General features: G+C 38.6%; 1 protein-coding gene across 2 annotated transcripts in view; it reads left to right on the top strand.

The window, feature by feature from the left end:
- tmem184c (transmembrane protein 184C) overlaps window positions 1–18,014 on the top strand; it is a 32,233-nt gene extending 14,219 nt beyond the window's left edge. For both annotated transcript variants that reach the window (XM_073042928.1, XM_073042929.1), the window contains exons 6-10: window positions 4,700–4,793; window positions 5,094–5,206; window positions 5,407–5,506; window positions 9,608–9,779; window positions 16,303–18,014. In XM_073042928.1, the coding sequence (XP_072899029.1) occupies window positions 4,700–4,793; window positions 5,094–5,206; window positions 5,407–5,506; window positions 9,608–9,779; window positions 16,303–16,556 (733 nt within the window). In that variant the 3' untranslated portion in view covers window positions 16,557–18,014. The remainder of the gene's footprint in view (window positions 1–4,699; window positions 4,794–5,093; window positions 5,207–5,406; window positions 5,507–9,607; window positions 9,780–16,302) is intronic.
- Window positions 18,015–18,373: the final 359 nt, after the last annotated feature.

The following is an 18,373-nucleotide window of genomic DNA, read 5'->3' as shown; positions in this document are numbered from 1 at the left end:
TTGTTGTGCAAACTACAAATTTGTATACCAGATGATAGGTTTTTATGATGATGCTATTCAAGGAAGAAAATCTTCTTCCTTAGTCTGACCTACGGTTGCAAGAAAACGTTTGTGAACCTTTTGCAATTACCTGTTTTTGTGCATTAATTAGTCATAAAATGTGGTCTGATCTTTATGTAAGTCACAATAATAGACGAACACAATCTGCCTAAACTATTAACACAATTATACTACTTGTCATTACTGGGTACACCATTTAAACAATCACAGTCTAGGTTTAAAGAAGTATGTGAACTTCTGAGGTAATGCCTTCTACATGCACCCCAAATTGTAATGTGGATACCATCCATCCAGACTTAGTGAACATGATCTTTCGAGCATGGCGATAATACGGGGATCACCACTAGCCACTACATGTGACCTTATTTAAGCCTTTCATTTTATCAGCTGAAATATGCAATGGAACACCCTACAAATTTGGCTGTCCACTCCAGTCACTGCACTCAAGCCCAAGGGGTTCTCAATACACTCTGATGGACAGGATGGCAGCATCAGGAAAGGGTAGAGGTGGTAGCCTCTGCTTCATGATGAGCTCATTGTGGTTATTGGAAGTTTTGGTCATCTTGCATTCTTGTTCTCCCGACGTGGAACATCTAATGATTAAGTGCTGACCATTCTACTTATTTGAGCATTCTCCCCTGTGATCCTGACTATGGTTTGCATACAGTCAAAGGCAGTTATCAAGCTAGCACTTGATGTATTGAGTGCCATCATTAATGAACAAGAAAAAGTTTACTCTGGTGCCTTTCATGTCCTTGCTGGGGTTTTCAGTCAGGCTAGCTTAAAAATTCAGCCCAGCTACCACTAGTACATCACCAGCGGACCCAATTCACTTGACCACTACTACACTACCATCAAGAATGCCTACCATTCCATCCCTTGACTGCGTTTCGGGAAATCTATCCATGTATAGTCAGAGACTAAAGATCAATGTACCAGGGGTAAGAAAAACACAGGAGGTAGAGCTGTGACTGCAGAGCTGCTTTGAGTTGATGGACTGGACCATTTTCAAGGGCTCACTAGTGGACCTGGACAAATATGGCACCATTGTCACGGTCTTTATAAAGGCGCGCATTGACGAGTGTGTCCCCTCAAAATCTGTCTTTCCCAACCCAAAATCCTAGGTGAACCAAGAGATTCACAATCTGCTGATAGCTAGAACAGTGGTATTTAGGACTGGTGATCCTGGAAAAATAGAGGACCAGGTATTACCTTTGGGAGGTCATCTCACATGCAAAGTGGCAATTCCAGACTAAATCTGAACTTGGAGGGATGCTCAACAACTGAGGCAGGGCTTGAATGCTATAACCTCCTACAAAACAATATAAATTACAATGAGGTTTTGTTCCAAGGCTACCTCAGTGTCACTTGTGCTCACTTCGGCCAACAGTGCAAGATGGCACTGGCAATACACAGTGACATTTTCTGGGCAGTTCACAAAACTTCCAGATATACTTCAGAACATGGAGGTACCTTCACAAACATCTGCACACCTTAACGGCTTTGTGATCTCAGTCCACAGGAAGCATTTAGCCCAGACAGCATATCTGTCCGAGGTACGAACGCAAGCTAGCCAGGAATATAAAGGAAGATAGCAAAAGCTTTTTTAGGTATGTGAAGAGAAAGAAGATAGTTAAGAACAATGTTGGGCCCAATGAATTGGGTGAAATTGTTATGGGAAACAGAGAAATGGCAGAAGAATTTAATGAGTACTTTAGATCTGTTTTCACTAAGGAAGACACAAGCAATCTCCCAGACGTATGGATGGGCCAAGGACATAGGGTAACAGAGGAAATGAAACAGATTGACATTAGGAAGGAAACGGTGATGAGAAGACTGATGGGACTGAAGGCTGACAAATCCCCAGGTCCAGATGGTCTGCATCCTAGGGTACTAAAGGAGATGGCCCTGGAAATTGCGGATGCATTGGTAATCATTTTCCAATGTTCCTTAGATTCAGGATCAGTTCCTGAGGATTGGAGAATGGCTAATGTTATCCCACTTTTTAAGAAAGGAGGGAGGGAGAAAAGAGAACTATCGACCTGTCAGCCTGACATCGGTGGTGGGGAAGATGCTAGAGTCCATTATTAAGGATGAAATAGTGGCATATCTAGATAGCAGTGATAGGATTGGGCTGAGCCAGCATGGATTTACCAAGGGTAAATCATGCTTTACTAATCTGTTGGAGTTTTTCGAGGATGTAACCAGGAAGTTAGACGGGGGAGATCCAGTGGATGTAGTGTACCTCGATTTTCAGAAGGCATTTGATAAGGTCCCACATAGGAGATTGGTGGGTAAAATCAAAGCTCAGGGCATCGGGGGGAAGACATTGACATGGATAGAAAACTGGTTGGCAGATAGAAAGCAAAGGGTAGCGGTGAATGGGTGTTTCTCGGAATGGCAGGTGGTGACTAGTGGGGTGCCACAGGGCTCGATATTGGGACCACAGCTGTTTACAATTTACGTCAACGATTTGGATGAAGGCATTGAAAATAACATCAGCAAATTTGCTGATGATACTAAGCTGGGTGGCAGTGTGACATGTGATGAGGATGTTAGGAGAATTCAGGGTGACTTGGATAGGCTGGGTGAGTGGGCAGATACTTGGCAGATGATGTTTAATGTGGATAAGTGTGAGGTTATCCACTTTGGGAAGAACAGGAAGGCAGATTATTATCTGAACGGTGTAGAGTTAGGTAAGGGAGAAATACAAAGAGATCTAGGAGTCCTTGTTCATCAGTCACTGAAGGTGAATGAGCAAGTGCAGCAGGCAGTGAAGAAGGCTAATGAAATGTTGGCCTTTATTACAAAGAGAATTGAGTACAAGAGCAAGGAAATCCTCTTGCATTTGTACAGAGCCCTGGTGAGACCACACCTGGAGTATTGTGTAGAGTTCTGGGGGTTAAGGAAGGACATCCTGGCTGTAGAGGAAGTGCAGCGTAGATTCACGAGGTTAATTCCTGGGATGTCTGGACTGTCTTACGCAAGAGAGGTTAGAGAGACTGGGCTTGTACACGCTGGAATTAAGGAGATTGAGAGGGGATCTGATTGAAACATATAAGATTATTAAGGGATTGGACAAGATAGAGGCAGGAAATATGTTCCAGATGCTGGGAGAGTCCAGTACCAGAGGGCATGGTTTGAGACTAAGGGGTAGGTCATTTAGGACAGAGTTAAGGAAAAACTTCTTCTCCCAGAGAGATGTGGGGGTCTGGAATGCACTGCCTCGGAAGGTAGTGGAGGCCAATTCTCTGGATGCTTTCAAGGAGCTAGATGGGTATCTTATGGATAGGGGAATCAAGGGATATGGGGACAAGGCAGGAACCGGGTATTGATAGTAGTTGATCAGCCATGATCTCAAAATGGCGGTGCAGACTCGAAGGGCCGAATGGTCTACTTCTGCACCTATTGTCTATTGTCTATTGAAGATCCGTGCTAATCAATTGGCTGGAGTATTTATGGATATCTTTAGCTTCTCACTTCAGTCTGAGGTACCCACCTGCTTTAAGCAGGCATCAATCATACCAGTGCCCGAGAAGAATGTGGCAACCTGCTTCTATGACTATCATACAGTATCACTTACATATACTGTAATGAAGTGTCGAGAGGTGGAGGGGGTCAGTAGCTTTAAATTCCTTGGCATTATCCTATCAGAAGATCTGCCCTGGGACCTGCACATAAGTGCCATTACAAAAAAAAGGCACAACAGTGCCTCTACTTCTTAGAAGTTTGTGCCAAGTCAGCATGTCAACAAAAAGTTTGACAAACTTCTATTGATACACAGTGGAGAGTATCCTAACTGGCTGTATCATGGCCTAGTATGGAAACAACAATGCCCATTATTTGCACAGTTTGTCTTCTGCACGTTGATTGTTTGTCCGTCTTTATCTGTTTATGTATAGGTTATCATAAAATTCTATTGTATTTTTCCTGTAAATGCCTGCAAGAAAATGAATCTGAAGGTGGTATACGGTAACACATGCATACTTTGAACATTCTTAGTGCTAAAGATTTTGCTATACCAAGTAAGTTAATGAACAACACACAATGCTGGAGGAACTCGGCAGATCAGGCAACATTTATGAGGGATAATAAACAATCAGTATTTTGGGCCGAGATCTTTCACCAGTACTGGAAAGAAAGGGGGCAGAAGACAGAATAAGCTGGGAGGGGAGGTGTACAACCTTTCTGTGAGCATGGCTGATGTGTAGTTGGTATTTGGTGCATGTGGACACATTTAGTAGAGCCCAAGTTACGTGGTTTGAAATTTGGAATCAGCAGCATCAAAATTTGTGGATGACGCCAATCTTTGGAGGGTCATATGGGGAAGTTTCACAGTATGTGAGCAGAAATGTGTGTTTACTTAGATTTTAAATGAAGGTTGATGGTCCTGATCCAAATCACTGGCGAAAGTTTTTGTTTAAATAATTATCACACGCTGACATTTGGGACTATTCAGTTATAACAAAAGCAGTGTGATTCTATTAACTATTTAAGGAGGCTACCAGAGAACGGTGCGATATTCTTGATATTTAGCTTTATTTTAGATTTTTGGCATGCCAATCTTGGAGGCAGGCAAGTATGCTATCAAGTAGTGTGCTTTATTCAAGGCCAGTAATTGAAATTTCTTTTCGTCTAGAATCTGCGAACTCATTGGGGTTTATGATGAAGGGAACTTTAGTTTCAAGAATGCTTGGACATACTTGGTTATAATTAACAATCTTTCACAGCTAGTAAGTCTTGATATATGTATATGCTTATAAAAAATGTAATTTTTATTTTCCTGGTTTGTTGCACTTGATTAAATTTTTTGAAAACAATTTGTCTTTTGTTTTGGTCTTAAATTCAAGAATTTCGCTGTAAAATGAAGTTTTAAGGTTTGACTAAATTTTGAAAAGAAACAGCTTTTCAAACATAATTCCTGATTCTTTCAAAATCATATGCACGTTTGGTTATATTTTTCTATATTAAAGATGCAGAAGTGCTGCTATTTATTCTTGTAATGGTGATTATGCTGTTCTTTGTTTTTCAAGTTTGCCATGTATTGCCTTGTGCTATTTTATAAAGTGCTGCGAAATGAATTGAACCCCATCCAGCCAGTGGGCAAGTTTCTCTGTGTGAAGCTAGTTGTTTTTGTATCTTTCTGGTAAGTTGTTTTAAAAAATGTTTTATTCTCCTAAGGCTTTTTATTCCTTGGTTTAAAACAGACAATAGTTTCCTTAAAGCTGAATTTAATAATATAAATTAGTTGAATACATTAATGAAAAAAATCAAAACCCAAATTGTTGAATTGCTTTTTTGATCATTTTATCATGTTTATTAAAATTTCCTTTTCAATCATTTTAGGCAAGCTGCCTTTATTGCATTACTTGTGAAAGTTGGGGTCATATCTGAGAAACACACTTGGGACTGGGAGAGTGTAGAAGCTGTGGCTACTGGTCTACAGGTAATTTTAGCAGTTATATTTGTACAGCACCCTCAAAAGTGGCATCTTTTATGGAATCTGTTTTAGTTTGCAAGGATGGCTAGGAACAGGTTATTTTAAAGCTACCATTGTTGAGAAGAATAATTGTATATGGTAGAATTTTATATAAAGAATGAATCATCTAGTTTGGAAAAGTGAACAATTTTGAAGGTTGTCTTTGCTAGTGTTGGACCTCTGATAATGTTCTGATCCTTGGGGTTCTCCCAGGAGTCAGGAATGACAAGCCATCTTAATTCTAAGATTTCAGTTTATTTTAAAGTACAAACAAATGTACAGATACTAAACAAACTAAATAAAGAGCTGAGAAATGATGCCAAGAGGTGAATAGACGCAACAACAAAAGGAATAAAGATGGTACCTCTGAAATGTGCACCACTTTTATAGATGAAATTAAGAACATTCCTTGGATAGAGTATAAACTAGTTAATAGGCTAATTAAAACTATCATATCATGTGGGTAACGTACTAATAGTTAGCCAATGAAAACTGAGAAAGGTGATACAGCAGTTAATTTAACTGTTATTACCGCTTTTTGCCAATAAGTGCTGATGAACCATCACATATCGTCACAAAAACAGATTAGTTTTTTAAAAAGCACAAACCTCATAACAGGAAAAAGTATTTTAAAAATTGCTGCAGTAAAGGTTTGACGGTAAGAAAACATCTCTAGCATAATTTTCTACAAATACATATCCCTTTTTAAGGCATAAAAGCCAAAGGAAGAGTGTTCTACTCATGGCAGACAAGGTTATAAGTAATAGATTTTTTTGTTGTCTAAAGATCGGTAAGCCTAAGAATTGGGAATCCAGACACCTGATCAGGAAAGAAATATTAGAAAATGGGAGAAATCTGCAGAAAGGCACATACATAGTCTGGAATATCTTCTGTAGACCTGTTTTGTTTTAAAAATAAATATTTAGCTTAATAACTGAAACAGGATAAATAGGGGAATGAGGAAGTAGCTGAGTAATAAAATAAGTACTGTGTGTCTGTATTACCTGCAGGAAAGAGTGGAGAACAACTACGGTAGTTTGAAGTGAATAAGTTAAAATAAACTAACATTAATAAATTAATGGGATTGAAGGTTGACAACCACACTCAATTTGGAAATCTACATACAAGGTTTTGATAGAACTGGAAGGTAGTCAAAGTAACTCCACCTTTTAAGAAATGAGGAGGAGAGAGCTAACTGCTAGCTCCAATTGGGTTCAACTGTCATGAAGGAATTTGCCACAAGGCTATTTATCGGATCACTTGAGATTGGGAGGAGTATTCTGGCCTGAACTGAGTATTGGCTGTCAGAAAACAATCTGAACAAATGAGTCATTTTCAGGCTTGGCATCTGTGACCAGTGCTGGGGTCCCACCAGTTCACAATTGGTTTGAATCCAAGTTTGCTGATGACATTAAGCTGGGTGATAAAATGGGATGTGAGGAGGGTGCAGAGAGAGCTTGCTTAATTTTCCATGTACAACAGACCCATCATCCCATTCGTAAAGCTTGGAAGAATGGTAAGAGACGTCATTGGAACATTGAACATTCTTGCACTGCAGAATGGCAGAATTCCCTCAGGCCAGGGAACACAGTCTCAAAATGAATGGTCACCCATAAAAGATAGAAATTGAAAGAAACTTCACTCAGAAAGTGGTGAATGTTTGTGATTCTCTACCCATAAATATGCTCAAGACAGAAATTAATACATTTTTGAAGCCAAATGGGATTAGCACAGGAAAGTGGCTCTGAGGTATGATATTGATTAGCCATGATCTTACTGAGTGGTGGCGTGGCCATTAGAACTGAATGGCCTACTTCTGTTTCTTGCAATCATATTTCTGTCTTCAAAGTTAATTTAGTTTTGGGAGTGAGAGTACAGCTTGTCCCTAGTTATTGAAGGAATTGGGTTCTTAGCCTTTCATGCAAGAATTCAAATGGTAGGTTGTACAATAAACCCTTCATCTCACTGAGGATACATTACAGAAATACCACAAACATGTACTGTGCTGGTAACTCTTTGCTGTTTATTGTTCTGCTGGTAGCCTTCAACTAAGAGTTGTAGTAAATAGTGAGAAATGTCAGGAGGCTGGTCAGTCTCCTCCCTATAAGAATATAGTAAATCAAAAGCTTGTTTTTGCATGCTAGTTACTTATTGAATCTATGCTGCCAGATGGAAGAATGCAGTTACTTAGAAGTATTTTTTTCCGTTATAGTGTTTTTTTGCTTAACAGGTGTATTTTTCTGATCAAACAATCTGTGTTTGATATTACTATTTTGAGAGCTAGCCTTCAAGTATATTTCCTACTTCCAATGTAACAACAAAACCTTTTAAGCAACAAGTTAAAAAAAACGTTGCAAATATTAAAGCGTTCACCACTGGTGATTTATATAATGTTAGTATGCAAATGATGGGATACTGTCAACAACAATTACTGTGTAAAATAGTGATCAACGTTCTAGTGTGCAATTTTAAATATAGAGAGCACAATAGAATAATTAAACACAAAATGTACATTAATTTCAAGTTCCATTTCTCACCTGCTGCTTCACCTGCACCACTGCTCGCCTCTCCATTGTTAGTGCTAATCATTTATTAATAAACTGTAAGGTACTTAGTTTTCTTTCTATTGTTTTTTTGCCACCAATAAGTAGTCACTGGGCACCATGAGTGCCATCTTAAACTGCATATTTCTGTTCAATCTATCCAATACACCAAAAAAAATTTCCTTCTACCTGTAAAGAGTTTGTACATTCAAACCCTGTGACCACATGGGTTTCCTCTGGGTGCTCTGGTTTCTCCCACATTACAAAGATGTACGAGTTAGGGCCATTGAGATGTGGACATACTATGTCAGTGCCAGAAACGTGGCGACGCATGGAGGCTACCCAGCATAAATTGTGCTGATTCGACTTGATACAAATGACACATTTCACTGTATTTTGTACATGTAGCAAGTAAAGCTAATGTAATCTAAATATGAACCCATTGATGCTGCTATAGTTTGGAAAAAGTACTGCTTATGTAAATGAAATATCGGTAAATGATTTGAAATTCCAGTTAGGAATGGCAGCTGCAACTAAACTGCTAGATAAGGTCCAGAATGGTTGGGAACTGTATTTGGTAGGATTTTGGCATGTTTGCATATATGAAATTTTAGAAATTGGTTGCTGAGAGATGGGTTGGTTAGTAAAAAGTGAGGACAAATCCAGTGGGGCCCCAGGAACTTCAAATATGACTTTGTTATCAGTGAATTCTGTAACCTGCTGATGTTCCATTGCACATCACACAAGGAACTTTGGAAAAGGTAAATTAAGGACATGTAAAATGTGTTTGAGAAGCGAAGGTTTTTAAAATTACAAAGACTTATTGATTCTTTTGAATATTTTCATATGTAACCATTTGCGTTATCAGACAATGTTTCATTTAGTTGCAAGATTTTCATTATGATCACAATGGTAACACTTTATGTATACACTAATTTCCATGACCAGATTGTCTGAGTAGTTATGACACAGGTTCAGCCCCTAAGTGTTCAATGATCCCGTAGAGTGTGGTGGCTGCACCAAGATTCAATACTCCGCAGCACGTGGTACCAGATTTTAGAATGTGCTACTCCACAACACTTGGGTCACGATGCCTCTTTCTCTAAAGACCGTCAAGATCAAAAGATTGATAATCTTCCAGCAGCAGTTGATGTTAGTCTCTGTGTATTTGTTTGAAAAGCCTAAACAGCACAGCTTTCTATGTATGCAGAATGGAACATTGTTCAGCAATGTGACCAGACACATCTTTGCAAGGTAGAATCCCGCCAAACGGTGAAACTCACCGTTTGCATTCTGAGACCTCCGATGTTTGATGTACCCATGCACAACGGTGGCCATTAGAACGAGCACCAATTTGGGTGCAAACCAGCCAATTTGATTTGCATCTTGTACACTAATACTAATGATCTACAACCTTTATATGTGGTTAAATAGATTAATTGAGGAAATTGGCTAGCATGAAGAAAGGTATAAACTGAAAAAAAAAGTAATTTGATCAACATTTTTTTTCTATTTTCCTTCTCAGGATTTTGTCATTTGTATTGAAATGTTCTTTGCCGCAATTGGTCACCATTATAGCTTTTCCTATAAGCCCTATGTGCAGGAAGCTGAGGAAGGCTCCTGCTTGGATTCTTTTCTTGCGATGTGGGATATCTCTGACATCAGAGCAGACATATCGGAACAAGTGCGGAATGTTGGTAAGGAAGATGTGTTAGTGAGATCGTTTACATGTTGACATTGAAACTTTTGAGTGCAAAGGTGTCAGTTCCAAAGTATCATCTTGACTTAGTTTCAAGTGAAGCCAGTGACAATGTTGTGTTATTTGTTTAATAGCAATCATATGAGAAGAGATACCCCAATTAAGATCATACTATATATTGTATTTTGCAAGACTAGAAGTGCATCATTTTATATGGAATCTTAAAAAGAAAAGACAGGTCTACCTAATTAGTCAGTAGAAATTATTCTTGCAAGAAACCAGCATTTAATATGTCTCTTGTTAACCTGAGCTCACCAAGCCAATGATCTAATTTTAGACAGGACTTCATAGATCCGATACATTCTTCTGAAGTAACTCAGGTTGAGCACCCCTTATCCAAAATTTGAAAATGTATGAAATGTAAAATTTTTTCTGTTGATATGTCACAAATGGAAAAATTCATAAGGCACTGAGAAGGTTCCCAGGTGACGTGCAGGTCTCTGCACACCACAGGCAATTCTAAGAAGTCAAGTCTAGTGAAGTTTATTGTTATTTACTATGTACGTGTATATTACATATACAGAAATGAGACACCATTTCCTCGAACCACGGTGTAAAGTGCTTTATACACATAACACACAATAAGTTATGAAGGTAAGGATAAAATCTGCAGATGAATCTCACATAAATAACAAACCAAAGTGAATTAATATTAAATATTGTAAGGAATGGAACAGATTAACCAGTGACACTTCGAATACAACGTGGCCGGGAGTTCAGAAGCCTAATGGCCTGTGAGAAGAATCAGTTTCTCATCCTGACCGTTCTTGTTTTAGTGCATCAGAGTCTCCTGCCTGATGGTAGAAGTCAAACTGGATGCTGGATGGATGGGTAGGATCCTTAATAATACTAAGGGCCCTGCGTATGCAGCGCTCCTGATAAATGTTCCCAATGGATGGTAGGGAGATCCCTATGATCCCCTCAGCTGATCTCACAGTCCTTTGTGGGGGCTTCAGGTCTGATGCTCAACTGCTCCCATCGCAGATGCAGTTTGTCAGGCCACTCTCAGTGATGCTCTGTAAAACACAGTGAAGATGGAGGGTGGGGGGTGACTTGCTTGCCTCAATCTTCTTGAGAAGTCGGAGGCACTGCTGTGCTGCCTTGTTCAGGGAGCTGATATTAAGGGCCCAGGTGAGGTCATCCATGATGTGAACTCCCAGGTTCTTGGTGCACTTAACTCTCTCTACAGAGGAGCCATATATTCACAGAGGGGGATGGTTTGTCTGCACCTTCCTGAAGTCCAGAGTGATTTCTTTTGTCTTCTACGTTCAGGCTTGGGCTGTTCTTCTCACACTTCCCCTTTATACTCCGTCTTGTCATCGTTCTTGATAAGACAGCCACTGTTGTGTCATCCGTAAACTTGATGACAGTTTGAGCTGGATCCTGCAACAGTCATGCATCAGCACTGTGAACAACAGCGGGCTGAGCACACAGCCTTGGGGAGCACCAGTGCTCAACATAATGGGATGAGAGATGCCCACACAGACTGACTGTGGCCTTACTGTTAAGGTGAAGTGTCCTCATATGTCATGAACAGAAGTTAATGAAAAATAGAACAACAAAAAAACACTGCATAGAGCAAAACAGATCTGAGTGGTGTATGAAAATAGCAGATCTGTCTGTGTTGGAGTGAACGTGCAGCTTAATGTGAAACAAGATCTGTTGCAACAAATTGAAACTGAAGGTAATTGTGAATATTCAGCAGGCTGGTTGAGAAATTTAAGAAAATGCACAGCATTAAATTTTTAAAGATTATGGGGATAAAGTATCTGCTGATCACAAAGCAGCAGTGAGACTTATTGGGTTTGTCAAGATCATTGCTGATGAAAATCTTAACACACTGAAAGGCTGCATCAATACATGTGTGATGAACAAGTGTGAGATAGACTGCCTACCGGTAGCACATAAATTCAGAGTTGGGAATGATGGTGATGCCAAACAGCCACAGACTGTCCACCTGGGCAGGTGAGCTTACTTTTCTGATAATTCAATGTACACATTATTTCATGCACAAAATTGTTAACAATTTTTATATAAAACTACCTTCATGATATCTGTATGAGTTGTACACGTAATGTAAATGGATTTCATGTTCAGACTTGGGTACCATATTCAAGTTAACAAGTCTGAAAAAATATGGAGCACCTTTAGGCCCTTTGGATAAGGGTTGCTCAACCTCTATCAGGCTACTTTTCTACTTGGGATACGCTTTTACAATAGACAATAGGTGCAGAAGTAGACCATTCGGCCCTTCGAGCCTGCACCGCCATTTTGAGATCATGGCTGATCCAATTCCTTATCAATACCCAGTTCCTGCCTTGAACCCATATCCCTTGTTTCCCCTATCCATAAGATACCTATCTAGCTCCTTCTTGAAAGCATCCAGAGAATTGGCCTCCACTACCTTCCGAGGCAGTGCATTCCAGACCCCCACAACTCTCTGGGAGAAGAAGTTTTTCCTTAACTTTGTCCTAAATTACCTACCCCTTATTCTCAAACCATGTCCTCTGGTACTGGACTCTCCCAGCATCTGGAACATATTTCCTGCCTCTATCTTGTCCAATCCCTTAATAATCTTATATGTTTCAATCAGATCCCCCCCTCAATCTCCTTAATTCCAGCATGTACAAGCCCAGTCTCTCTAACCTCTCTGCGTAAGACAGTCCAGACATCCCAGGAATTAACCTTGTGAATCTACGCTGCACTTCCTCTACAGCCAGGATGTCCTTCCTTAACCCTGGAGACCAAAACTCTACACAATACTCCAGGTGTGGTCTCACCAGGGCTCTGTACAAATGCAAGAGGATTTCCTTGCTCTTGTACTCAATTCCCTTTGTAATAAAGGCCAACATTCCATTAGCCTTCTTCACTGCCTGCTGCACTTGCTCATTCACCTTCAGTGACTGATGAACAAGGACTCCGAGATCTCTTTGTATTACTCCCTTACCCAACTCTACACCGTTCAGATAATAATCTGCCTTCCTGTTCTTACTCCCAAAGTGGATAACCTCACTTATTCACATTAAATGCCATCTGCCAAGTATCTGCCCACTCACCCAGCCTATCCAAGTCACCCTGAATTCTCCTAACATCCTCATCACATGTCACACTGCCACCCAGCTTAGTATCATCAGCAAATTTGCTGATGTTATTTTCTATGCCTTCATCCAAATCGTTAATGTAAATTATAAACAGCTGTGGTCCCAATATCGAGCCCTGTGGCACCCCACTAGTCACCAGCTGCCATTCCGAGAAACACCCATTCACTGCTACCCTTTGCTTTCTATCTGCCAACCAGTTTTCTATCCATGTCAATGCCTTCCCCCCGATGCCCTGAGCTTTGATTTTACCCACCAATCTTCCATGTGGGACCTTATCAAATGCCTTCTGAAAATCGAGGTACACTACATCCACTGGATCTCCCCCGTCTAACTTCCTGGTTACATCCTCGAAAAACTCCAACAGATTAGTCAAGCATGATTTACCCTTGGTAAATCCATGCTGGCTCGGCCCAATCCTATCACTGCTATCTAGATATGCCACTATTTCATCCTTAATAATGGACTGTAGCATCTTTCCCACCACCGATATCAGGCTGACAGGTCGATAGTTCTTTGTTTTCTCCCTCCCTCCTTTCTTAAAAAGTGGGATAACATTAGCCATTCTCCAATCCTCAGGAACTGATCCTGAATCTAAGGAACATTGGAAAATGATTACCAATGCATCCGCAATTTCCAGAGCCACCTCCTTTAGTACCCTAGGGTGCAGACCATCTGGACCTGGGGATTTGTCAGCCTTCAGTCCCATCAGTCTTCTCATCACCGTTTCCTTCCGAATGTCAATCTGTTTCATTTCCTCTGTTACCCTATGTCCTTGGCCCATCCATACATCTGGGAGATTGCTTGTGTCTTCCTTAGTGAAAACAGATCTAAAGTACTCATTAAATTCTTCTGCCATTTCTCTGTTTCCCATACCAATTTTCTCTTATTGCATTGGTTTAAAGATTTCCTTTGACTAGAATTTTGATATTTTGTTATGTAGTTAAACATTTGATGGGCTTTATTATTAGCTACTTTGTATGCTGGGTATCTTTGTCTTTCAAATTGGCCCACTACCATTTGTGGAGAGTGTTTATTTTTCTTCCCAAGTCTACAGCCTGTGAGTCAGCAATGACTAGTGCTGTCAAATAGTTATAAAATTAAGAGGATTTGCTGTTTTTAAAAGTTCTCAGGAATTCATGACCAAGAGTCCTGCCAAAATGAGATGTTTCTGATTTCAATCTTCTTGAACCAGCTAACCTCAAGTCTGGACAATAGTACAAGAACTGTATCTGGTATCTGCTTTTGGGCTTGGGAAGTACAGATCATTGATTTGTATTCCTGACTCCTGTACAGTAAGACCTCAAAGTCTGCATTTAAGGTATTGGGTCAGGACTGTTTCTGCTTGGTTGATATGTTCTAGTGTAAAGAGGTAATCCATACTGACTTGCTGATTTGGCCAATTGCCTTAATACATTAATTTTACCCTATTTGAATTCTTGAAGTTAACTTGCAGCCAAAACAATATAACTGACTAATACTGTCGTTTCCTGGGTTATTTCCAAGTATTTTGGACTTTAGCACGTTTCCCATTTTCTGAAACGTTTGGAAGTTGGTTAGTGCTTTTGACATCTCATCAGACTTGGGGATACACATACTCTGAGGCACTTAAGATTTCCATTCAGTCTGAGGTAAATTTTGGGCAAAAAATATACTTCCAAATGTTTGTCTTCAGAATTAATTTCCTCTCTGAAGTACTCTTATCCTGCTTCATATTAATGAAACCTAAGACAGAATACTGCATTCCTGCAGTTTCCGTTACTGTCACAAGATGTCCTTCTTTCTCCAAAATTAGTTGTACAGGTTGCACACTTAACAGAAATGCTTGCTGCTGGAATTTTTGTTTGCAATTTTGGAATATTTGCATCTATATAATGAGATACCTTGGGGATGAGACCCAAGTCAAAACACAAAATTCATTGACATTACAGAACATATACAGCTTGTCAAATGCCATGAGGTAGGTTTATATATTTTTAATAATTTTGTTCATAAAACAATGTGTACATTGAACAATTAGAATTGTAAGCTATTACTACCTCAGCAGCCCAGGTGGACAGTCAGTGGATTCTGAATTTGTGTGCTATTGGTAAGCAGTCTTTGTCTTACATTTGTTCATCATGTATATGTTCAGCTTTTCAGTGTGTTAGATTTTCATCAGTGACGATATCGGCAAACTTATTGAAATTCTCTGCTGCTTTCTGATCAGCAAACCCTTTACCATCAATCTTTAAGTGTAATGCTGTGCCCTTTTCTTAAATTTCTGCAACCAGAGTGCTGAATACTCAGTGGCCTTCAATTTTCAGTTCATTGTGACAGATCTTTGCATGTTTCATGAAACCGCATACTATTAAGTAACATATGTTCACCTTGATGCTGACAAATCCACTCTTTCAATATACAATCAAGATTTCATTTTTCACTTAATGCAGTTTTTTTTAAATTTTTCATTAAATTCTGTTCTTAACACGTGTGAAGTCACTTCTCTGAACTGTCTGTGGTTCACAGAAACCTGCACATTCCCTGGGAACCCTCCCAGCACCTCGTTTAATTTTCCATTTGTAATATGTCAGAATTCAAAAAAATTGCATATCTCGGAGATTTCTGGAATTTTGAGAGTTCAACCTGTATACTGAATATATTACTCTTTCCTTTATACTTTTGTTTCAAAAGCTGCAGGTTTAAACCAGTAGTAGGATACTGACCGTTTTTACGGCTGCTGGATTCTTCTGGTTAACTCAATTTTATCATAAATTTCATAAGGAAAATTGTGTGGGAAGTCAGAGACTGATCATTGAAACCCTCAAGTTTGAGAAGTTATCATTTATGCCAGCTGTTTTTCACTTTACAGGCAAATTCCTTTGTCAGTAGAAGAGAATTACTAATTTGTAAATGGTAATTGATTTGCATCAAACAGCTGTGCATAAAGCCTATGACTTAAAGATTTTATAGTACATTCTAATGATGAATCTTGAATTGCTGTTGCAACTGTACCAATGAACTTTATTTCATATGCAAGTGTGCCAGTCTGGACACCCCTTCAGATCTACTTAATAGTTAACACATGTATGCTTCTAACTAGTCTCTTAGCAATTACTCTTATTGCATAGCGTTTAGGGAATACTTAATTTTACAGGATTTGCTCATGGTAACACAAAGTTCCAATTAATAAATGTAGGTACAATTAAGCTGATAGTGACTTAAATCTCTTGTATCTGGATAGTAGCTGCAGGGTAAATATACTCTTAATAATTCATAGAATTTTTATCTAAATATAGTTAATGCAACGAACCCAAGATAGTTTGTGGATCTTAATGAGGAGCAATCATCCCGTCATTATTTCTGAATGTTTAAATTTTATAGGAAGGACTGTGCTGGGTCGACCAAGGAAAACAAATGTTACTGAGGAGGAGGAGCACAATGAACATACCAGCCTTCTCTCTTCAGCGAGTCAGGACCTGAATTCTGATACTCCATCTCTCCCACCGTCTCCAAAGGGATACTATCAAGGATTTGGACAGACACACGCAGCTCTTGCACCCCATACTATTGATGATTTACCAAATGAGAAAGAAAATGAAGATGTCTTAAATTCTGTGCACAGCAAATCACCATAAAATTCCTGATCAAAATGCTTAAATTGTTGATTAAATTTTGACTTCAAACTTGCTTTAAATCCATATCTCTTGATGGTACCATGATAACAAGATCGAGCATTATAGATGAACTTGATGAAAATTTTAAAATAGAAATCTAATGCTGTATATTAAAACAAGCAAACTATATATCATAGAACTTTGTGATATAAAGGTTGTATGAAAATCACTAACTACTGTATAGATGTCTATAATAGTTTTTAATGGAAGAAATTGCACAATGTTGTTCAGAGCATCATAAAATCCATCAAATATCTCCCAGATTATTGGATATGGAACTTGTGTCTGAATTTAAAAAGTACTTGATGGGCATTTGTACTCCCCTACAAGGCTGCAACCAAGGAGCTGAGTAGTGTTAGTCAGAGCACCTTGACTTCTATGGACAGGAAAGGCACAGGAGGCTTCCATTTCAGACTTTTAAATATTAAGGCATCTTTGAATATAATGGTTATTTATTCAGATTCACTGTTTTCACTTCATTTTATATTTTCACTATGATTAGTCATTTAAAGGGGCAATGGAGACTACTTTTGCTCAATTTGTCCCAATTCTTTATTTAAATTCTGGTTGAGGGATCTTGTGTACAAACTGATAGTAATTTTTCTTCATCTACATAATGGACTAAACTTCCACAAACCATTCATTAGGCTGTAAATCATTTTGGAATATCGTAAATGTGTCAACAGCACTTTATTTCTGCACACCGGAGGAAGAGTTAGTCCAAAGTGCAATAGTTCCAGTGTGTTATTTTACAGACCCAGGAGTTTTAATTCTACAATAACAATATATATTCCCACCAATTTTGTGCGGCCAGAATGAGCAGGGCAATCCTGCTGTAGTAAATAATTCCCAGGTATTACAGGTATAGCAAAAGGTTTGATAAATCCAGTAAATTTTATTTCCTGTATTTTAAATTTCTGAAAAAAAATGCAGTTCTAATATCTCTACAGCTGAAAACTTGTATGGGCCTATTTTTGAGACAATGTTGCATGGAAGTGAAAGAGGAAACTATGGTTACTACTTCTGAACTGTTGCCTATTCAAATTTAATACTGGAAGTACATTCTAACTACATTACCAACCTGTGTATAAATCATGCATCATAATTGTTACAAGACTTGGATGCACTCAAAATGTACTTCTTTGGATTTCCTCAATGCTGTAACTTGGAAAAGGTTGAGTGTGAATCAGAGTAGTATATAACTAGTATAATAGTGTTTTAACAGTAACATTTATTCATCTGCTGTATGTAAATTGTTAAAATAGAATTGTCATTTAGTAAACTGTTAGGTTTATAATGGTAAATTAATATTGCCTTGTATAAATCACAGACTGCTAATCTGTCAAATGTTGGGCATTTTGATCAGAAATGAGAGCTATCTTGAAATTTTTGGTTATTAAACTACATTTTACCATTTGAGTTTGGATGTTAGAATCAATTAAATATACAGACTATGTAAAATTGATTTCTACATTAATCACCATATTCATTGTTTTTAATTATTTGGGGCTATATTTTAAGTGATCCAATTGGAACAATGTAGAATCCTTAAAACTTGATCTAGTAATCAAAGATTTGATATATTGCTTAATTTGATAATGGCACATGCTGATAAATGAAAGATGTTCCTTTCCTTTAAAATTAGCAATCAAAATATGTTCTGTTATAGCTACACTAATGCCAGCAGAAGTTGGTGTAATAATGCTTACAGTAAATCAAAGGTGGTTAAAAATTTTAAAAATGTAATTAATTGGACATTTTCATGCCTCAGTGACTGT

The sequence above is a fragment of the Hemitrygon akajei genome, chromosome 4 (genome assembly GCF_048418815.1).
Source record: "Hemitrygon akajei chromosome 4, sHemAka1.3, whole genome shotgun sequence".
Classification (NCBI taxonomy): Eukaryota; Metazoa; Chordata; class Chondrichthyes; order Myliobatiformes; family Dasyatidae; genus Hemitrygon; species Hemitrygon akajei.
This window is presented reverse-complemented; position numbering and strand designations above follow the sequence as displayed.